Source organism: Moschus berezovskii, chromosome 9 (genome assembly GCF_049115385.1).
Source record: "Moschus berezovskii isolate FMDL1 chromosome 9, NW_MosBer_1.0, whole genome shotgun sequence".
NCBI lineage: Eukaryota > Metazoa > Chordata > Mammalia > Artiodactyla > Moschidae > Moschus > Moschus berezovskii.
In genome coordinates, this window is record NC_142468.1 from 109,809,488 (window position 1) to 109,832,735 (window position 23,248).

At 41.2% G+C, this 23,248-nt stretch overlaps 1 protein-coding gene across 3 annotated transcripts in view; it reads right to left on the reverse strand.

Annotated features, from left to right (window-relative positions):
* Positions 1-23,248, reverse strand: part of EPB41L4A (erythrocyte membrane protein band 4.1 like 4A) — a 288,909-nt gene that overhangs the window by 112,992 nt on the left and 152,669 nt on the right. For all 3 annotated transcript variants that reach the window (XM_055436713.2, XM_055436712.2, XM_055436710.2), the window contains exons 3-4: positions 16,301-16,352; positions 11,819-11,897 (exon numbers count right to left, since the gene is read on the reverse strand). In XM_055436713.2, the coding sequence (XP_055292688.2) occupies positions 11,819-11,897; positions 16,301-16,352 (131 nt within the window). The remainder of the gene's footprint in view (positions 1-11,818; positions 11,898-16,300; positions 16,353-23,248) is intronic.

Genomic DNA, 23,248 nt, shown 5'->3' on the forward strand with positions numbered 1-23,248 from the left:
TTTTCACCATCTCCTAGTCTGGGTAACTAACCAGGAGATTTCTAAAACTTTTACAACCCTGTCACTAATCATACTTATCTCTCTTACAAACAACCTTTCCAAGAAGTAATGGGATAATGTTACTCCCTTGATTTAAAAAAAAAATACAAATAAAACAAAACAAACAAAACTTAAGAGACTTCCCTATGCCTTCAGGATAAAGTTCAAGATCCCTATAGGTTGTAAGACTTTTGCTTACTTCTTGAGCCAAATCTCTTGCCATTAAGCAAAGGCGACCCCCACTCCCTAACTTGCAATCACTTTTCCAGCCCTACTTAAACACTTTCCATTCCCTGAATGCTCATCTTAGACATCAAATCCACTTTTTTATAATCATCTGGGTTCCCCTTGAAGAGGAAAAAAGCAGAGTAAAGTAACATTCAGTTCAGTTCAGTTCAGTCACCCAGTCGTGTCCGACTTTGCGACCCCATGAATCACAGCCTGGTGGCCTCCCTGTCCATCACCAACTCCCGGAGTTCACTCAAACTCATGTCCATCGAGTCGGTGATGCCATCCAGCCATCTCATTCTCTGCCGTCCCCTTCTCCTCCTGCCCCCAAACTTTCCTAGCATTAGAGTCTTTTCCAGTGAGTCAACTCGTCGCATGAGGTGGCCAAAGTACTGGAGTTTCAGCTTCAGCATCAGTCCTTCCAATGAACACCCAGGATTGATCTCCTTTAGAATGGACTGGTAGGATCTCCTTGCAGTCCAAGGGACTCTCAAGAGTCTTCTCCAACACCACAGTTCAAAAGCATCAATTCTTCGGTGATCAGCTTTCTTCACAGTCCAACTCTCACATCCATACATGACCACTAGAAAAACCATAGCCTTGACTAGACGGACCTTGGTTGGCAAAGAAATGTCTCTGCTTTTTAATATACTATCTAGGTTTGTGATAACTTTCCTTCCAAGGAGTAAGCGTCTTTTAATTTCCTGGCTGCAATCAGCATCCACAGTGATTTTGGAGCCCAAAGAAATAAAGTCTAACACTGTTTCCACTGTTTTTCCATCTATTTCCCATGAAGTGATGGGACCAGATGCCATGATCTTTGGACACCATGATTATGGAGATCACCAGATGGTCAACACCGAAATCAGATTGATTATATTCCTTGCAGCCAAAGATGGAGAAGCTGTATACAGTTAGCAAAAACAAGACCAGGAGCTGACTGTGGCTCAGATCATGAACTCCTTATTGCCAAATCCAGACTGAAATTGCAGAAAGCAGGGAAAACCATTAGACCATTCAGATATGACCTCAATCAAATCCCTTATGATTATACAGTGGAAGTGAGAAATAGATTTAAGGGACTAGATCTGATAGATAGACTGCCTGATGAACTCTGGACGGAGGTTCGTGACATTGTACAGGAGACAGGGACCAAGACCATCCCATGGAAAAGAAATGCAAAAAAGCAAAATGGCTGTCTGAGGAGGCCTTACAAATAGCTGCTAAAAGAAGAGAGGTGAAAGGCAAAGGAGAAAAGGAAAGATATAAGCATCTGAATGCAGAGTTCCAAAGAATAGCAAGGAGAGATAAGAAAGCCTTCCTCAGAAATCAATGCAAAGAAATAAAGGAAAACAACAGAATAGGAAAAACAAGAGATCTCTTCAAGAAAATTAGACATTCCAAGGGAACATTTCATGCAAAGATGGGCTCGAAAGGACAGAAATGGTATGGACCTAACAGAAGCAGAAGATATTAAGAAGAGGTGGCAAGAATACACAGAAGAACTGCACAAAAAACATCTTCACGACCAAGATAATCACGATAACGTGATCACTGACCTAGAGCAAGACATCTTGGAATGTGAAGTCAAGTGTCCCTTAGAAAGCATCACTACGAACAAAGCTAGTGGAGGTGATGGAATTCCAGTGGAGCTATTTCAAATCTTGAAAGATGATGTTGTGAAAGTGTTGCACTCAAAGTAACATTAGCAGAACTGAAATGCAAAAATATAGAGATATTTAACCAGAATTACTACAGATTACTGGAAACTTGTGTTAGCTTCACTCCCTTCCTCAATTGCTAACTTGGAATCTCTTTTCCGGAGGTGCATTTTTTTTTTTTTTTTTGAGTAAATGAGTCATAGATGCATATTTGTCTTGCTCTACTAAGACTTTTACAACATTTGACTGAACAGTAAAAACCTTTTGCCAAATAAATTGAGGGGTTAATTCTATAGACTTTACTGCAGAGAGAAATGGAAAGAGAACCAAAGAGATAAGAAAACAAAGAGCTGAAACAGAGAGAAAAACAAGCAGGTACAAAGAAGAAGAAACCAGATCCCACCGATGACTCATCTATATTTCTATCTCAGCATACAACAAGTACTCAGTAAATGGATATAAGAATGAACAGAAACACAGATAGATGAAAATGGGACAAATTAGCATCGTTTGTTGTCTCTGAGAAATTCATGAAAAAAAAAAGAACATCTATTCAAAGCTTGCCTTTTAAAGATACTGGAGATCTTTAAACCATTTCACTTTTTTAAAATTCATTAAAATCAAAGAAGACAAATAAACTATTTTTAACTAACCATTTCATTAATCTCTATCATGAAGTGAAGTCGCTCAGTCGTGTCCGACTCTTTGCGACCCCATGGACCGTTACCTACCAGGCTCATCCGTCCATGGGATTTTCCAGGCAAGAGTACTGGAGTGGGTTGCCATTTCCTTCTCAAGGGGATCTTCCTGACCCAGCGATCGAACCTCGGTCTCCTGCATTGCAGGCAGACGCTTTACCATCTGAGCCACCAGGGAAGCCTAATCTCTATCATAGCAAGCATCATATTAGTTTTATACAAGACAAACCTCTGATACAGCAAAATCATATTTTTATATGTTAAACACTTTATCTTATCTCAAGGCTTATTTTTAATATACATAACTAATTTTGTCCATTTATGAGACTTAGTGTAAAATATAATATTTTATTTTATTTAAAGTATCTGCCTACAATGTGGGAGACCCGGGTTCGATCCCTGGGGTTGGGAAGATCCCCTGGAGTAGGAAAAGGCTACCCACTCCAGTATTCTGGCCTGGAGAATTCCATGGACTGTATAGTCCATGGGGTCACAAAGAGTCAGACACCGACTTTCTCTTTCACTTCACTTTCTTTATTTAAATTACAGATTTAGAGTTGCTAGGTCTTCCCTTCTACATCATTCTGATTAAGGCTATGACTGGATGCTTGAGTCCTTGTTTACCTCTGGTTTTAACCAGATAAATCCCATTTTGCCTAGGGCAGGTTTAGCTTAAGCCTGCTATACATTCTCCATTATTAAGAATTTTTCCCAATATGCTCCAAGTGTTAGGGTTTGAACAGCAAATTATATAATGACCCGAGTTATATTATACCCTTACTGGGGAAAAAAAATGCTGATTCAGAACATATTCTGGTACAAAGCGGAATCTGCATAAAGCAGTTACTTGTTATCTTTTAATATAAATCACTGTACTAGTATACATGGAGAAGGAAATGGCAACCCACTACAGTACTCTTGCCTGGAAAATTCCATGGACTGAGGAGACTGGTAGGCTACAGTCCATGGGGTCACAGAGTCGGACCCGACTGAGCAACTTCACTTCACTTCACTAGTGTATATGCACTGTCACCCCAGCGAGATTAAGAGCCCCAGGAGTGGGGGGTCCTCCATCTTTCACCCCAACCTCTCTCATCACAAGAGTATAACCAGTACAACACAAGAGAAGGACTTTAAATGTTGGCATCACCGTTTTCTGTTTATGTGATGTTCATAGAAAAAAGCTGACTTGACAACCCAGATGTATAAGCTGCTAAGGACCATCGACGATTCAGCAAGTGTCAGGGATGAGAAGAACAGGCAAAGGAGACTTGGTTAAAGAAGAGGCAGAGAGGAACCACTCTTTCAGGAGTCCAAACAGGAGGTTCTGAGATTTCTGGGGCCAAAGACAACCAAGAATGCTTGAAGAATACCAATGCAGCTTGAAGCATACCTTCCCATGACTTCAGATCCGCTGAGTAAACTGAAAGATGTGGGGACAAGTAGAAGCTTGATTTCTGGTGCCAGCTGAATGTGACACCAAGAAGCCTGAGAGAAGAGGTTTGCCTGCCTACACAGGACTGTTCTCTGAATCCAACAGAGAAGCCTAATCATTCTGGATAAAACAATGTGCTGGGCAGAGGGGAATGTTTAAATAACAACATAATAGTAAACATGAGGGGGAGGGGGAAACAGCATGTGTGGCTTAAGAAAAAGAAAAACAGGAGACTCGCCCACTGACTATCAAGGGAATATGGCAAAGACTGGGAATAACATTTTTGCAGCTTAAAACTGATGATAAAAATACAAGAGCAAAGAGCTGTAATATCATCTTATATTTGGATAGTCTTTTAAAGGTCATAAATTTCTTCTGCTTCCATACTGGAATGTGATCCATGCCTCAAATCTAATGCGTTGAGAACCATTATATTCACTTAGAAGGAGACAGGGACCCCAGAAGTGAATGTTTAACTGAAGGTCACTCTCACATAAAGAAGCTAAAACACCACTAGCCTTCACAAAGAGAAGAATATGGATTACAAGATATAATAACAAACTGACAAGCTTAATGTCAATCTCTGCTGCTGCTGCTAAGTCTCTTCAGTCATGTCCGACTCTGTGAGACCCCATAGATGGCAGCCCACCAGGCTCCCCTGTCCCTGGGATTCTCCAGCCAAGAACACTGGAGTGGGTTGCCATTTCTTTCTCCAATGCATGAAAGTGAAAAATCAAAGTGAAGTCGCTCAGTCGTGTCTGACTCTGTGCAACCTCATGGACTGCAGCCTACCAGGCTCCTCCGTCCATGGGATTTTCCAGGCAAGAGTACTGCTAACAAAGTACAATAAAATATTAAAAAACAAACACTTATTTTTAGAACTATTCATCATGAACAAGTTATTTGGAACTAACATGATTCTCTTTTTTAGGAAGAGTTAAAATTTCAATGGCAACAAGATCAGCGTCTCAGTCGTGTCCTGACTCTTTGTGACCCTATGGACTGTAACCCACCAGGTTAGTCTGTCAATGGGATTTTCCAGTTAAGAACACCAGAGTGGATTGAGATTTCCTTCTCTAGGGGATCTTCCCCAACCTGGGATCGAACCCACATCTCCTGAGTCTCCTGCACTGAAGGTGGATTCTTCACCACTGATCCACAGGGGGAAGCCACAAGGTTTGTCAGCAAAGCACCAGCAGACTCCTCTACTCACTCACTCTCTGTCCTTTCTCTCCAGAGGGCTGAAGCCACAGCTCTCTCTCGGTCACTACTAAATCTCATTGGCCCTCAGCGCACTGGACAACAATGCTCCACATGTTATTCAATGGAGGGTGAGTGAATACTGTCTTTATGTACAAATTCAAGAAATGCAGCTAGCGGATAGTAGTAGGATGTTCTGATTAATGGATTGACTTAACCTGGAAGACCTATCTTCAGGGCTCCAAGATGATCTTTCCCTCCCTAATTTGTGTGGTGGGGGCGGTGCACTGGGTCTTCATTGCTGTGTGTGGGTTCTCTCTAGTTCCAGCAAGAAGGAACTACTCTTGGTTCAGTGTGAGGGTTTCTATTGCGATGGCTTCTCTTGCTGCTGAGCACAGGCTCTAGGCAGGTGAGCTCAGAGGTGGTGGCTCAAGGGCGCTAGCTGCATGTGGGCTCCACAGCTGCAGTACATGGGCTTAGCTACCCTGTCACTAATGGGATCTTCCCAGACCAGGAATGGAACTTTTGTTCCCTGCACTGGCAGGCAGATTCTTATTCATTGTACCACCGGGGAAGTCCTCCTGCCTAAGTTTTAATCAGTAATTTAAAAACATAAGATAATTCATTTTATCTACCCTTACCATCTGCTGGGGCTTCCCTGGTGGCTCAGACGGTAAAGTGTCTGTCTGCAATGCAGGAGACCCGGGTTCAATCCCTGGGTTGGGAAGATCCCCAGGAGAAGGAAATGGCAGCCCACTCCAGTGTTCTTGCCTGGAAAATCCTGTGGACGGTGGAGCCTCCATGGGGTCGCAAAGAGTCAGGCACGACTGAGCGACTTCACTTCACTTCACTACCATCTACTGAACATTTACATTTTTACACAGGTGGCACAGTGGTAAAACAATCTACCTACTAATGCAGAAGACTCAACAGACACGGGTTCGATCACTAGTCAGGAACATCCCCTGGAATCAGTTCGGCTCAGTTCAGTCACTCAGTCATATCCAACTCTTTGCGACCCCATGGATTGCAGCATGCCAGGCCTCCCTGTCCATCACCAACTCCCGGAGATTACTCAAACTCATGCCCATTGAGTCGGTGATGCCATCCAACCATCTCATCCTCTGTCGTCCCCTTCTCCTCCTGCCTTCAATCTTTCCCAGCATCAGGGTCTTTTCTAAGGAGTCAGCTCTTCACATCAGGTGGCTAAAGTATTGGAGTTTCAGCTTCAGCATCAGTCCTTCCAATGAATATTCAGGACTGATTTCCTTTAAGATGGACTGGTTGGATCTCCTTGCAGTCCAAGGGATTCTCAAGAATCTTCTCCAACACCACAGTTCAAAAGCATCAACTCTTTGATGCTCAGCTTTCTTTATGGGCCAACCCTTACATGACTACTGGAAAAACCATAGTTTTGATTAGACAGACCTTTGTCGGCCAAGTAATGTCTCTGCTTTTTAATATGCTGACCAGGTTGGTCATAGCTTTTCTTCCAAGGAGCAAGCATCTTTTAATTTCATGGCTGCAGTCACCATCTGCAGTGATTTTAGAACCCAGGAAAATAAAGCCTCTCACTATTTCCATTGTTTCCCCATCTGTTTGCCATGAAGTGATGGGACCGGATGCCATGATCTTAGTTTTTTGAATGTTGAGTTGTAAGCCAGCCTTTCATTCACCTTCATCAAGTGGCTCTTTAGTTCTTCTTCACTTTCTGCTATAAGAATGGTGTCAGCTACATATCTGAGGTTATTTATATTTCACCCCTGGAAAAAGAAATGGCAATTCTCTCCAGTATTCTTGCTTGAAAAATCCTATGGACAGAGGAGCCTGGTGGGCTACAGTCCATGGGGTCACAAAGAGTCAGACACAATTGAGTGAGTGAACACACACACACACCCAACTTTGCTTGTAATATCTAATATATTCTTCCTGTCATCTTTTTGAAGAAATACAATAATGCCATTTTACAGATGAGAAAACTGAGACTTTAAAAGGTTATGTAATCTTCTCAAGTTAACACAACCAGTAAATGGCAGAGTAAGGCTGCAAAATCCAATCTGACTCCACAGCCTGCCTTAACAAATATGTGCATTACGCTGATAAAATGTGCAGAAAATATAGAGCTATGAATGATACATAATACATGGAAGTTTGTTATAATATTTTGAATCGGAATTGAAAATAAGTTTAACAGATGCCATGAGGACACAAAGTATTTAAAGAACTGAAAAAGACAAGAGTTTAGATCTGTTTTGCATAAACCTAGAAAGAATACCTAGTGCTGATGACAGAAGTTCCAAAGATCTTTTATTTCTTACTGAACTTCCTACTGCTTTGTGAAGGAGTACGGTTTCCTCTCTTAAAAATGTTTAAGAAGAAGCTGGCTGACATTTTAGGAACTTTTTATAAAAATGGAGTGTAGGATATATGACCTCAGAATCTCCTAACTTCATTTAATATCAGAAAACATTTTAGAGCAAACAGTAGGTACTCCAAGTTGAAACGATTCTATTAACTTATATTTTTCATAGTCTGGAACCTTATTTTTTAATGTATCTCACTCACCTAAGAAAAAATTTCCCTCTAAATACAATGTCCTTCTGGAATACTTCATCTAATATGATCATTTATGTACTTAATGCAGCACTACCTATAATTTTAAAATGAAACAAGCTGGATAGCCATCCACAAGGGTACGAGTAAAACAAATGGGTTAGATGGTGAAAGAGGTCTGTAACAATATGTATGAAATTGTGTGATTTTCAAAAGAACTATATAGAGAAAGAATAAGTAAAAGTGTGTTTACTATAGCTATTTTTCATATACAAATTGAAAAGTATATATACAAGATAGATAAACAACAAAGACCTCCTGAACAGCATAGGGAAATATATTTAGTATCTTGTAATAGAGTCTGATGCTGGGAGGGACTGGGGGTGGGAGGAGATGGGACGACAGAGGATGAGATGGCTGGATGGCATCACCGACTCTGTGGACATGAGTTTGAGTGTACTCCGGGAGTTGGTGATGGACAGGGAGGCCTGGCGTGCTGTGATTCATGGGGTCGCAGAGAGTCGGACACGACTGAGCGACTGAACTGAACTGAACTGAATAATCTATAACAGAAAAGAGTCTGAGAAAGAATATACATATATACACATTTGTATGTATAAATGAACCACTTCACCATACACCTGAAACACGTAAATCAACTACACTTCCAGATTTAAAAAAAAGAAACAGAAGAGAGAAAGTGAAGAAACAAAAATTTAAAAATCTAAGAGCCAAAACAGAGTAGGTTGAAACAGTTTTCCAAAGAACTGAAGCAAGATAAAAATTCAAGGTGAAAATGAAAACCGAAGTATGCTTTACCTTTAGTAGCTTATTTTGGGGGATTTTGTCTTCTGGTTTCCTTTTTGCTTTTGCCAAAATTATCTCATGTAACTGACTCCCTTTTTAAGGTCTATTACACCTAACCATTTAAGTTAAGCATATTCATGCAAATCAGTGATTTTATCTTTAAGATATACGAAGAGGGAGAATATTGGAGAAGGAAATGGCAACCTATTCCAGTATTCTTGCCTGGAGAATTCCATGGACAGAGCAGCCTGGTGGGCCACAGTCCATAGGGTTGCAAATAGTCAGACGTGACTTAGTAACTAAACAACAAGAGTATATAATAGTAGCACATTAAATGCATATTTAACTTACCTAAATTTGACTGTATGTTTTTGCACAATAAAACCAAATTATCAAAGATCATGGCCACTAACTGTAAGCTAACTATATCACCTGGTTCTTACATCCATGATCTGGTCTAAAACTTGAAAGAAAAAAGGTTGCATTCAATATAAAGTGGGGTTGTACATTACAAACAAATCCATGTATTCTGCTAATGAGCCATTAGAAGATTCTGAAAGGAAATTTCTATGCATCATCAGTATTTGGTGAACAGATATGAAGTAATGCATTATTAGAAAACACTACTCTTTTTCTCCCTTAACACTAAATCAAGCACTCTTTTGGAGTCTAACCCTCAGTTAAGATGTAACTAACTGAACTGTCAGAGAAGAGAAGAAAATAGTAGTGCTAGCATTTTATTACCCACTGAACGTGAGCCAACACAGCCAATTTAAAAGAGCTTCACATACATTATCCCATTTAATGCTTATATAAACCTTACAAGACAGGTGGTGGAGGTGGTGTACATAGATGCTACATCATGGCAGAGTCTTGCGACCCCATGGACCTTAGCCTACCAGGCTCCTCTATTCATGGGATTTCCCAGACAAGAATACTGGAGTGGGTTGCCACTTCCTCCTCCAGGGCATCTTCCCCACCCATGGATTGAACACGGTCTGCTGCATTGGCAGGCGGATTCTTTACCTCTGAGCCACCAGGAAAGCATGAGGCAGGTACAGTTCCAATATTATAAGTGAGGAAACGGAGCACAGAGAAGTTACTGATAACATCAAAATGAAGAACTTCCCTTGTATTTTCATAAAATGTTGTGCCCTGTAATTCCCTAATCACTTACAGATACAAATGTGTTTCTATATCACTTGGACTCAGGTTCCCCAGAAACCTCAACTTAGAAACCACTCTTGACTGCAAAGACTATTCATGAAACTCTAATGTAAATAGGACCCTCACCTGAACCTCTCCCCAGCACAGTGTCCCTTCTGCCATAGAGGTTTGCTCAGAGAAAGCTTAGAGGCAGTCCTGCCTTTCCAAGCACTCACTAACCATGTAGCGATGGAAGACTGGAAAGCAGATGTTAGCACAGTTCTACAAACAAGGCCTGATTACAATACTTCAGAGCAGAACAGCAGAGGTCCGAGAGCTGACTTTCTCTCTTTTCTGTGAGAGTGAGACAAATCAAGACAAAAGGAAGTCTAAGGAATAACACTTCTAAGGAAGAAGATAAAAGGATGGAACAGAAAAAAAAAACCATAGACTGTCTTTGTTATCAAAGGTAAGATTTCCAGTTCTTTGAATGACACATTGGGTACTACTCAAGCCATGGATAGGTTCATCAGGAAAACTGACCACTTAAAGGTAACTTAGGGAAAACACTTCTGTTTTTGCTACCACATGTAGGCAGGTCAGGCTTCCCAGGTGGCTCAGTGGGTAAAGAATTCACCTACAATGCAGGAGATGCGAGTTCCAGTCCTGTGTCAGGAAGATCCCCTGGAGGAGGACACAGCAACCCACTCCAGAATTCCTGCCTGGAAAATCCCATGGACAGAGAAATCTGGCAGGCTACAGTTCACAAGGTCACAAAGAGTCAGACTCAACTGAAACGACTGAGCACACACGAATGCATATAGGCAAGTCATTAGTGGAATAAGTGAAAACAGAATGCTATTGTCTGCTCTTTATAAGCCACTTTCAAATGTTGGCATGGACTGTTTTAACAATATAATCAATACCAATCAGAAAGTTTGCCTTAACTGAAATAAGATAGTCAATGACAAAGGTGAAGTAATACATTATAAAATACTGGATTTTCTCTCTCCCTTAATACTAAAAGCAATTATCTTTTCATTTTCCATAGAGATGAATGAAATCTCTGAGCAACTAATATTTAAGCTACAATAGCTAAAGTGAAGTAAGTAGCTCTTCAAGTTTATATTTACATATGCAAGCTCAGCATCAAAATATCATCCCTGTATAAATGAATTTAAAACAAAACAGACTCACAGACACAGAAAACAAACTTGTGGTTGCCAAGGGGGAAGAAGGGCAGAGAGGGGTGGATTGGGGGTTTGGGATTAGCAGATGCAAACAATTATGTATATTATAGTATGGATAAACAGTAAGGCCCTACTCATTGTTTAGCACACAGGTATAGCACAGGGAGCTATAGTCAACATCCTGTAGTAAACTATGTGGAAAAGAATATAAACGTCTATGTATAATTGAATCATTGCTTCCCAGGTGACACCAGTGATATATAGCTGGTAAATAAGCAGCTTGCCAATGCAGGAGACGTAAGAGATGTGGATTCAATCCCTGGGTTGGGAAGATCCCCTGGAGGAAAAAATGGCACCCCCCTCCAGTATTCCTGACGGGGAAATCGCATGGACAGAGGAGCCTGGTGGGCTACAGCCCATGAGGCCAAAAAGAGTCAGACACGAAGAGTGAGCAGCAGCGACAACCAGATCGCCTGCTGCACAGCGAAGAGCGACACGGTTACCCACCTGCACTTCAGCAAACTCTAAAACAGAGCTCTGTCTTCCATTCACACACTCACATGGCCACTCTTACATGGCTGCAAAGGTGGACTGTGTCCTCACAGTCACGACACAGAAAAACCCCAGCACAGCAGATGCAGAGTCTACCATCACGCCACCCAGGTCCGCGTCACTGTGCAAGCACATCTATCCTCAGACGCTGCACTGCCTCACACAATGCGAGTTTAAATTTAACTCTTACATGAAAGGCTTACAAAACACATGCAGACACCATCCCCACATTTGACTCCAATTTGTTTTAAATAAAGCCTTTTGTATACGCCATACACGTACTGATCAAAAGCAAAGTCAGTACTATACCTGGTTATTTCTTCTTTAAGTTTACATGGATCTTCGGCATAGAATTTAATACCAAAATACAAAGTATATGGAGGTCCAGCTAAAATAAGAAATAAAAATTAAATTTCACATTATAAATTTGCTAAAGTAGTAGTGTAGTATAACATAACTTTTAAAAATTACACTCATCAAAAATATTTGCAAACCATATTGGATAAGGGGTCAATACAAAATATATGAGAAGGTCACACAACTCAACAGCAAAGACAAATAACCCAATTAAAATATAGAAACTAAATAAATTTTCTTCCAAAGAAGATGTTCAAATGGTCAAAGATATTCAATACATGAAAAGATATTCCACATCATTAATCATTGGGAAAATGAAAATCAAAACCACATTAAGACATTACCTCACACCTATAAGAATGGACACCTATAAGAATGGCTATTGTCAAAAAGACAAAAGTGCTGGTGATGATGTAAAGAAAGAGGAACTCTGTACACTGTTGGCAGGGACATAAATTAATGGAACCATTAGGGAAAACAGTATAGAAGTTCCTCAGAAAGTTAAAATCAGAGCTACCATATAAGCCAACAATCCCACCACTAGGTGTTTATCCAAAGGAAATGAAATCAGGATCTTCAAGAGACGTAGGCACCCCCAAATTCACTGCACTCCTACCACTAAGTATTACAAAAAGTACTCACTAAAATTGGCAAAAAGCTAGAAACAATTTAAATGCTCAGCAGTAGGTAGACTATTTAAGTCAACCACAGGACATATACATGGTACTGTGCCACTGTTTAACTGAGCAGTCTCTGATACTGTATAACAGACATAGTGTATTTTCATTTTTAACTAAGTAAATAAAGTCACAAATTTAGAAGCTAGGGAGCAGAAGTTACATAGAACAACAGGTAACAAAGTCATAACACATTTATAATATGTAATGATGGTATTATTTATTATTATTATGACACACACACGCTATGGCACACAGAAGACAACAGACACTAGGGTCCGACCTCTCTCCCCTAGCCTGTGCCTTCCTGCATAAGGCCTTCCTTATGCTGGAGCTTTTTTAGAAAATAATTTTAAAAGAAATTTTGTTATAACTTATCACTAGAGTTGATTCCATATGTTCAATTTCTATGTTTACTTAATCACTGTGCTTTTATTTCTGACAAATATAAGTTCACCCCTGAACACAGATGTCAAGGAGGCACCAATTATTAAATATTCAGAAGAGCTAGGAAGTCCATCCTCTGCTAATCTGTCTGTGTCAATCAAGCTCTGTGTTACTGAGCAGAGTCTGCTGTGCCTGCAGGCCACAAGGGTTCACATATCTGGGGATGGGAGAAGCACAGATGCTGCTGAGATGGTATACAAAGGGAAGAAGGCCTTGTCCAGACTCCAGAGCTGCTTTTATTCCCCAGAACGTGACAGATTCCACACTATTGACCAAGCCTAGCCAGTTCAAATGTGTTTGGTGATTGCAGTTAAGCAGAAGTTTGAAAAACATAATAGTTAAAAACATACAGTTTGGACTAATTTTCTCTAAGGACTTTTGGCCGAAATCAGCCCTCCTTTATCCACTTACATATAAAATGTCTTATGTCCAAACATACAAGTTACTATTTGATTGTATTTGATAATGTTCAAAAATGTTTCCTTAACATTTGATTCCCAGCAAGCATGTGGTAACATATACAAGGCAGGAAAAGCTCCAAGGAGGTAAAGCAACTCACCCAAGATCCCAAAAGTGAGAACCATGTTTGCTAATACCTAGAGTTTAGTGCTTGCTGGCAACTATTGCATACAGGCTCTCACGGAAAAAAAATCATACACCTTCACAGTAAACAACTTAAACACTTCATACACACATCACTGTTTTGTACATCCACTGAAGGCTAAAGAAATGGAAATTCTGGAGCAAGGATATGTCTGCCCAGGTATTTTTCGGCTTCTTAACCTGAAGCTGACTATAAAAATCAGGTGCCAATGAAGCAAATTCCTAGATTATTATCTTGATCTATGTCTTTCCAGGTGTATCTTTAAGCAATCATTTACATAAAGTAAGTTAATAATGTTTTACTCTAGCAAAAGAGAAGCCAGAAACTGGGAATCCTCTAATCTACCTTTTGTGAAGACTGATTTCAAGGCCTTTAATGATAATAGCCTCCCTTTAGCTCAGGATATCTAAACCAAAATTTACCAATGAGAATTCCGGTGACTAGCCAATATTCTGTCATTTTTACAGATATTCCTTCTGACTTTATCTGCTGGAGATGTGAGAGGCATTCTTCTTCATTAATTATCAGACTATCTTATAAAATAAAAAATTATGCATTATTCAATTCTTATGATGTTGCTAAGTCACTTCAGTCATGTCCAACTCTGTGCGACCCCATAGACAGCAGCCCACCAGGCTCCTCTGTCCATGGGACTCCCCAGGCAAGAATACTGGAGTGGGTTGCCATTTCCTTCTCCATTCAATTGTAATATCAGAGTTTTATTCTTCCTGTACATCAAATTTTTGACAGGATGACATTTATTTAGGATGAGAAAGTTATAACTGCATTAAGAAATGCAGTTAAAAACCAATTGCATTACAGATTATAGATATTAAACATAGTATTTCATACTATGTAAAGAAATAGATACTTCAAATGTTCTTAAAGGAACACTTGAATAATATACCTTAAAATAATTTACATTTTTCTCCACATTTGCATAGAAATATGCTTTAAAATACTAAAATTTTTCTAATTTTTGAACTAGTATTTTTTAAATAAGTGGTTGAAATGGACAAGAATTTACTGTATTTATTATTCTACCTGAATCGTTTGGAAAAGTGCAGATTTCTAGATCCTGAGGGATGAGACTTGTTAAACTGGAGCGTCTACCATTTGTGTCAGGATACCTCATGGAAGTTATCTGCATCCACATCTAATCACATGAACCTGCTGCTTCCTCTCAGCCTTCAGTGGGCAGTTTGCTCACTCAGGAAGCACTTGGAATGAAAAGTCAGAAGGTCAGGGCTTTGGTCATCCCTCCATTACCGAGCAGCTTCTCATCCATGGCAGGTCGCAAACCCTTTCTGATTAGGACTTACTCTGGTGTAGGCTGAGGAGGCAGAACTTGATGTCTAAGGCATATATTTTGAGGGTGCTTTCTCATCTCATAGGCTACCAGCCCCATCTCTGAAACATGTTGCTCATTCTCACCCAGAATGCTGGCCCCCTACCAGCTGTGTTTGTACTGACCTTGGAAAAGCATAGACACAGCTGAGTGGACTGAAGTGAGCTGCTAATGCAAACTGGCCAAACACCCTCCCAAGAGTTTGGAGTTGCAATTCAGAGACAGCCAGTTCGCCTCTGCTTGTGGCTAGAGCTATAACTTGGAAACTGTGGAGGTTTCCACCACAGACATGGAGGGGCAAAAAGAGCCAAACCACAGAGAGAAACAAAAATGATGCTGATGTTCAGAGAAATGGTACGTGCTGAGTTCCTGACAATTTTGCAGTTCTTAGTTTCCAATTCCTTCCTGAGGCACAGCTCTGTTCCTGCCCGTGGGGTCCATAGAGCACCATGTGACCCATTTTACCCCAAGGAATGAATCAATACACAGGAAAAGTACAGACTCAGAATGGGGTAAGAAAGGCCAGAAGAATCCTCTAGGTCTTAGCAATAATTCAGCAAAACAGTTTAATGATATGGTTTCAGTTTGGGAAGACAAAAAAGTTTCAGAGATGGTTAGTGGTGATGGCTACAAACCAATATGAGTGTATTTAACGCTGCTGAACTGTACACTCCAAAATGGTTAACAAGGTACATCTTATGTTATACATTTTACTAATAATTTTAATAATAAAGATGATTTTAAAATAACTACTCTTCTACATACTTAAGAGCTGCAAGTGTGTGGGCATGTGTATATTCATAAATAAAAATTTGAGTTATGAAAATTAATGTTAATGAATATAACATTAATTAGACTTCTGAGTCAATTAGTAGATTCATATTGATAAAGTTAAAACCCAAATAGATGGATCCTTTCTGAACTCATAGCAATCTTTCAGGTTATGAGGGCACTCTTAATTATTGACCCAGTAAATAATGTGAAGGGCAATACCACTCTTTAACCCAAGAAACTCAAGCACTTTAATATATCCAATGCCCACTTGCTTTTCAAATCAGTGCCTCTCTGCTTTTTCTGTCTGAAGGTGAAATTTAAAAGCAATGGAAAAACCACAGATAGAAGTCCAGGCCAGGTGCCCCCAAAAGCAAAATTCAATACTCACATTGCCTCAGAGTCCCTATCCACACAATCTAATCAGAGTCTGCAGAGACTGAGCAATGTATAAACACCCATTTCCATATTCTGGCACTCAAGTGCTAATATTCACACCTGTGGTCTTAAAGCCTATTTCTGCACTCATCTAATCATGGACATTACATCATTTTCAAATTTCAACAAAATTAAAATCAAATACCTACTGTTGATCAGTTCTTTGTGTTCAGACAGGGTTTTCGCAGGATCCAGCCAATACTGGTGTGAGGAAGAAAAGAGTAATTGCAGAAATTAGTTGCATTTCATTGGCCTTCACTTCAAGAATATTTGCAAAGTGTTATTTTTTAATTACATTTAAATAATAAGTAAAACATTTGATTTATGATATATACACACAAACATACATAAGAATTTTCTGCTGCTATAACATTAAAAGAGAAATGATGTCAGTGTTTGGAGAGAAGCAGAGAAGAGAAACAGTACATGCTGGGTTCTTTGTTGAATTCTCATGTTGATTATAAGATCAGTAACATCAAGATGATAATGAGTAAGTTTCTTACAGTTTTTGGCTGCAGAGAATGCCGCCCAAATCTCTTTCCAGCATCCCCACAGCAACTCCCCTACAGACATGTCTCTCCCTAAAATTTTCTCTGTTCATTTCCAGTCCCATCCCTGACAAGCATTTCGGCCACGTGTAAGGAAGAAAGCAATCTAATCAAATCATATCCAGGAGAGGAGGCCCGGTTCAGTGGGTGAGGGCCCAAGTCCCAGAGCAGACGCATTTGGATTCCATCCTCTCTCCCCTCATTCATCACCATATAACTTGGAACCAGTTACTGGACATCTTGGGGCTTCCCAGGTGGCACTAGTGGTAAAGAACTATGAGAGTCACTCAGTCATGTCGACTTTTTGTGACCCCATGGACTATATAGTCCATGGAATTCTCCAGGCCACAACACTAGAGTAAGTAGCCTTTCCCTTCTCCAGGGAATCTTCCCAACCCAGGGATCGAACCCAGGTCTCCCGCATTGCAGGTGGATTCTTTACCAGCTGAGTCACAAGGGAAGCGTGAATACTGGAATGGGTAACCTATCCTTTCTCCAGAGGATTTTCCCAACCCAGGAATCGATCTGGGATCTCCTGCACTGCAGGCGGATTCTTTACCAACTGAGCTATCAGGGAAGCCCAGTGGTAAAGAACCTGCCTGCCAATTCAGGAGACATGGGTCTGATCCCTGGGTTAGGAAGATTCCCTGGAGGAGAGCATGGCAACCCATTTCAGTATTCTTGCCTGGAGAATCCCATGGACAGAGGAGACTAGTGGGCTACAGTCTATAGAGTTGCAAAGAGTCAGGACTGAAGAGACTTAGCACGCATGCAAGCACTGGACATCTCTCTGAACCTTCTTCATAGGCTTGCTGGAAGGATTAAATCAATTACGTCATGCAGAGTCTTTATAATAGCCCCTGGCTCACACTAAGTATGCAACACATGCTAGTGATGATTATCATTAAGGTGTGATGGTCATTCTCGATAAGTATCATTAGCCAGTCTAGGATACTTGCTTATTAATTCAAATTAATCTTCAGAGGACAGAATTTTAGACAGTAACGGGAGAATCTGGGGCCCTGTCGAGAGGCCTTCCTTTAAATCTCACCTTTGTGAAATAAAATCACTTGAAGAAAATGAAACGCACCTTCTGCCTCATCTGGAGGAAGAGCAGAGGAGAAGCAAACCAAGTACAAAGAGAGCAGAAGCACCCAGAGGAGTTCCCACAGAAGCACACAGTCAAAGGGACTCCAGTGCCCATTAAGTCAGGGCAGTGAGCAAGGTGGAACCTTTACCCCACTCTTCTTGCCAAATGTTGGCGGTTCCAAGGGCCAAGCTAACCAGTTTCCACAGTTTGCATGTTATCATGTTCCTGGATGAAGAAGGGGCAAGTCTCACAGCATGGAGGTAGGAGTTGGTCCAACCTGAACCACTTTATTCCTAGTACTCTTGTGTCTGTCCAGTGAAAACATTCACTCTCTCTTGATCACATTGGGTCAGGAATAACAAACCACAAAAGGAGCCTCAAAGAACCTTTTTTGCCTAACACCGCTTTTTCTGCCCTTCCACAAGGGCAGAAATGCTCACTCTGCTATGTAACAGTGCCAATAATTATAAATAGTTATTATAATATTTTATATAATACCCTTACCTTTTATTCCTATTTACATAGGAATAACTTTCCTTCCAAGGAGCAAGAGTCTTTTAATTTCATGGCTGCAGTCACCATCTGCAGTGTTTTTGGAACCCAAAAAGATACAGTCTGTCACTGTTTCCCATCTATTTCCCATGAAGCGATGGGACCAGATGCCATGATCACACTGCACAGCCATAGATGGGCTCACTTTAAAGTCAGTATTAGGAGCCACTGACGCCACCCAGAATCCTACTACATGTCATGCTTTCATTTGCCTGGATAACTCCTCCACACTTTCTCCTCCCCCGTTCTCACTCTCAGCCGAGGAGCCTTCTTATCTCACCGAGGAAACCGAAGCCATCGGTGAGAACACGCATGCCTCCTCACATCTCCCAACCTGTCTGCATCTGTGCTGGTCCTGTCTCCTCTCCTGTTGCTGTGGAGGAATGGCCATGCTCCACTGAAGCCCAACCCTTCCCATCTTTTCAGGAATAGGTCCCAGCAATTTTGTGCTCTCTTCCCTGCACCATCAAAGCTTCCCTTTCCACAGAATCATTCCTGGCCGAATACATGCTTTTATTTCTCCCATACTGAAACACACACACACATACACACACACACACACACTTTTGAGCCCATATCTGCCCATTTTACTTCTGTACTTTACAACAAGTCTCTGGTGGGCGAGGGGAGTTCTATATTCTGCTCCCTCTCAGCACATCGCTGCCCACCCCCCACCGCCGCCACTGAATTGATAGTGATTTGCTGGACGCCTCCCTTCTATACCCAGCAATGTCCTATCTACTTTGGGATTTGCAGAGATGCAATTGAGGAGACATAAGACGTGGACCATAACAAAAACATCTTAGAATTTACTTTGAGATTTAACAACTGTGTGTGTGTGCTCACTCGTTCAGCTGTGTCTGATTCGTTGCAACCCCATGGACTGTAGCCCGCCAGGCTCCTCTGCCCATGGAATTTTCCAGGCAAGAACACTGGAGTGGGTTGCCATTTCCTCCTCTAGAGGATCTTCCCGACCTAGGGATCAAACTCACATCTCTTGCATCTCCTGCTCTGACAGGTGGATTCTTTGCCACTGCACCACCTGGCATGCCCCTTTAACATCTTCAGCTTGCATTTATTGACCTTACCATATGTCTGGAACTATCTAAGTCCATTTCTGGATTTATTATGTCATTTAACTGGTTCAACTGAAAAGGTTTAAGTAGAACAGAAGGTTGATTTTTCCTCACATCAGGGTACTGGGCAGATGAATTAGTTGACAGGGCTTGTTATGAGTTGACGAATCTGAAATCATTTCCAAAATTATAAAATGCCATATGGACTTAAGGGAAGTGTTGGGAATTTCATGTAGGCTAGGTGGGTAATTTGGAGAGTAGACTCAGATTAGTGAAGACTTAGGAAAAAAATGGATTACGAGTCCCTATTACAGATGGGGTATTTCAGTCTCTGAAAGGCATAGTGATGTATTCAAGAATATTGTAAATGGGTTAGGGAATCATTAAAGTTTCCTGGCACTGGGTCCAGTACCTTAAGGGCATGGAACACTTTAATTTGTAATTTGAAAAAAAGAAAAATGAAACCAATGGTATTTTACATGACCTGCATATCTATTATGTGCCAAGCATTGTACTAGATGTTTTGCATATTATTTTTTCATGTTAACCTTTTGACAACCTTGTAAGAAAAGTACTTGTAGCCCCATTTTATAGCTGGAGACAGAGTTCAGTTCAGTTCAGTCGCTCAGTCGTGTCCAACTCTCTGCGACCCCATGAATCACAGCATGCCAGGCCTCCCTGTCCATCACCAACTCCCAGAGTTCACTCAAACTCATGTCCACAGAGTCGGTGATGCCATCCAGCCATCTCATTCTCTGTCGTCCCCTTCTCCTCCCACCCCCAACCTTTCCCAGCATCAGAGTCTTTTCCAGTGAGTCAACTCGTCGCATGAGGTGGCCAAAGTATTGGAGCTTCAGCTTTAGCATCAGTCCTTCCAATGAACACCCAGGATTGATCTCCTTTAGAATGGACTGGCTGGATCTCCTTGCAGTCCAAGGGACTCTCAAGAGTCTTCTCCAACACCACAGTTCAAAAGCATCAATTCTTCGGCAATCAGCTTTCTTCACAGTCCAACTCTCACATCCATACATGTAGTGGCCTACAATTCTACAATGGGTCAATTAGGAAGCAGAGATTCAAACTCAAACGTGCCTGTATCCAAAATACTTTCAATCTCCACTCTATCACTATGCCTTCACTCAAGTGGAATAAATCTGCTACATGAATTGTTCTCCAGTATTATTTATTTTTCCCAAATTTGATCATAACTGCTCATTCAAGGGCTGAGCTTCCCACAGCCTCTTGAGAACCCATTCTAGTACCAACAGCAATTGTTAACCCTAATGACAGGTGCAGAGTCATCTGCACTGTCTTGAAATACCTTTGTCATGCGCTCTCTCCCTCCGGCCTTTCTTTCTACTTCACTGCCCACAACTTCACAGTCTCCTCTATTGGCTGCTCACTATCTCCTTAACCAGGAAAGGCTGGATTGCCCTGGGCTCACACCTGACAACCAGGCTCCTGGCTTTAAATGTCATCTATAGATGACACCTCTCAATGCATAGCCAGACCAGAATTGCCCCCAAAGCCAACTAACTTCCTACTTAGATGCCTATTAGAATCTTTAAACTTTACATGTTCAAAGAGGAAATGACAATTCTACTCCCTTCCAGAAAAACCTGTTCTGTAGTCTTTCCCATCTCAATAAATAATACAAAACTCTTCCATTGGTTCCAGTCAAAGCCTCTTTACCGTCTATCTTTTCTATCAATCTACAAATACTGCTGGTTTATGTTAAAATACAAATAGAATCTGACAAATTCTTACTACTCCCAGAGCCAAGCAGTCATCACCATTCACCTGCATTTCTTAAACAACTGCTTTAATGGTACTGCAGGTTCTACCTCAGCATTTAGAGGAATGCTTTAAAAATGCAGATCAGATCAGTTTACTCTCCTTCTCTACATCCTCCAGTTGTTTCCCTTCTTACTCAAATTAAAATCCAAAGTCCTTATGATGACCTGTAAGGCCCTACCTGATCTGGTCCGGCTCCTGTCATTCTCCATTGTGTGTTTTGATGATGAGGTAGCAGGAAGGACCTTAAGAAAAGTGTTAGTGGAAGCCTTAGGGCACCCATGGGTGAGTGTGTGTGAAGTCACTCAGTTATGTCCGCCTCTGTGACCCCGTGGACTGTAGCCTGCCAGGCTCCTCTGGTCATGGGATTCTCCAGGAAAGAATACTGCAGTGGGCTGCCATGCCCTCCTTCAGGGGATCTTCCTGACCCAAGGATTGAACCAGCCTCTCTTAAGTCTCCTGCATTGGCAGATGATTTCTTTACCATTAGTACCACTTGGGAAGCCCTTAGGGCTGCCAAGGGGGCCTAAAGGAAAGCAAAGAGAAACCTGTTGGAAGCAGGAAGAAAGACCTGACTCTTCAGGCAGCAAGTTTAGCAATGCTGTTGCCAGGGGCATTATGGAAAATAAAAGATGCACCTATTGAACTGGACGATCCAGACAAGCAGATTTCCAGGCAGACTGGAGAAAGTCTTAACTGACTTCTTTTGCTCCCTATAATGCAAGCTAAGAGGAAAGAGAGATGCTGAAAACTGACTGTGAAATATCAACTAGGACTTAACAGGTTTGAAAATTAAATTCTCTCACTTTTAGACTTATCAAAAGGCAAATGATGCTACAATTAAGAAACGGCTCCTGGGCAAAGACCAAATCCAGAGTGCTGTCAGGAAATTATGAATGTAACCATAAAACTTAAGCCTTCAAAACATCTAATATGATATATTATCATGTGTAAAACAGATAGTTAGTAGGAAGCTGCTGTTTAACACAGCGAGCTCACCTGGTGCTCTCTGACAACCGAGAGGGGTTGGATGGGAGGTGGGGTGGGAGAGAGGTTCAAGAGGGAGTTCAGTTCAGTTCAGTTCAGTCATGCAGTCATGTCTGACTCTTTGTGATGCCATGGACTGCATCAAGCCAGGCCTCCCTGTCCATTACCAACTCCCAAAGTTTACTCAAATTCATGTCCATTGAGTCAGTGATGCCATCCAACCACCTCATCCTCCATCGTCCATTTTTCCTCCTGCCCTCAATCTTTCCCAGCATCAGGGTCTTTTCAAATGAGTCAGTTCTTCGCATCAGGTCCCAAAGTATTGGAGTTTCAGCTTCAAATAAGTCCTTTCAATGAGTATTCAGGACTGATTCCCTTTTCGATGGACTGGTTGGATCTCCTTGCAGTTCAAGGGACTCTCAAGAGTCTTCTCCAACGCCACAGTTCAAAAGCATCAATTCTTCGGTGCTCAGCTTTCTTTATAGTCCAACTCTAACATCCATACATGACTACTGGAAAAACCATAGCTTTGACTAGATGGACCTTTGTTGGCAAAGTAATTGTCTCTGCTTTTTAACATGCTGTCTAGGTGGGTCATAACTTTTCTTCCAAGGAGCAAGTGTCTTTTAATTTCATGGCTGCAGTCACCATCTGCAGTGTTTTTGGAACCCAAAAAGATACAGTCTGTCACCGTTTCCCATCTATTTCCCATGAAGTGATGGGACCAGATGCCATGATCTTAGTTTTCTGAATGTTGAGCTTTAAGCCAACTTCTTCACTCTCCTCTTTCACTTTCATCAAGAGGTTCTTTAGTTCCTCTTAACTTTCTGCCATAAGGGTCGTGTCTCATGTCATCTGCATATCTGAGGTTATTCATATTTCTCCCAGCAATCTTGATTCCAGCTTGTGTTTCATTCAGCCCAGTGTTTCTCATGATGTACTCTGCATACAAGTTAAATAAGCAGGGTGACAATATACAGCCTTGACGTACTCCTTTCCCTATTTGGAACCAGTCTGTTGTTCCATGTCCACTTCTAACTGTTGCTTCCT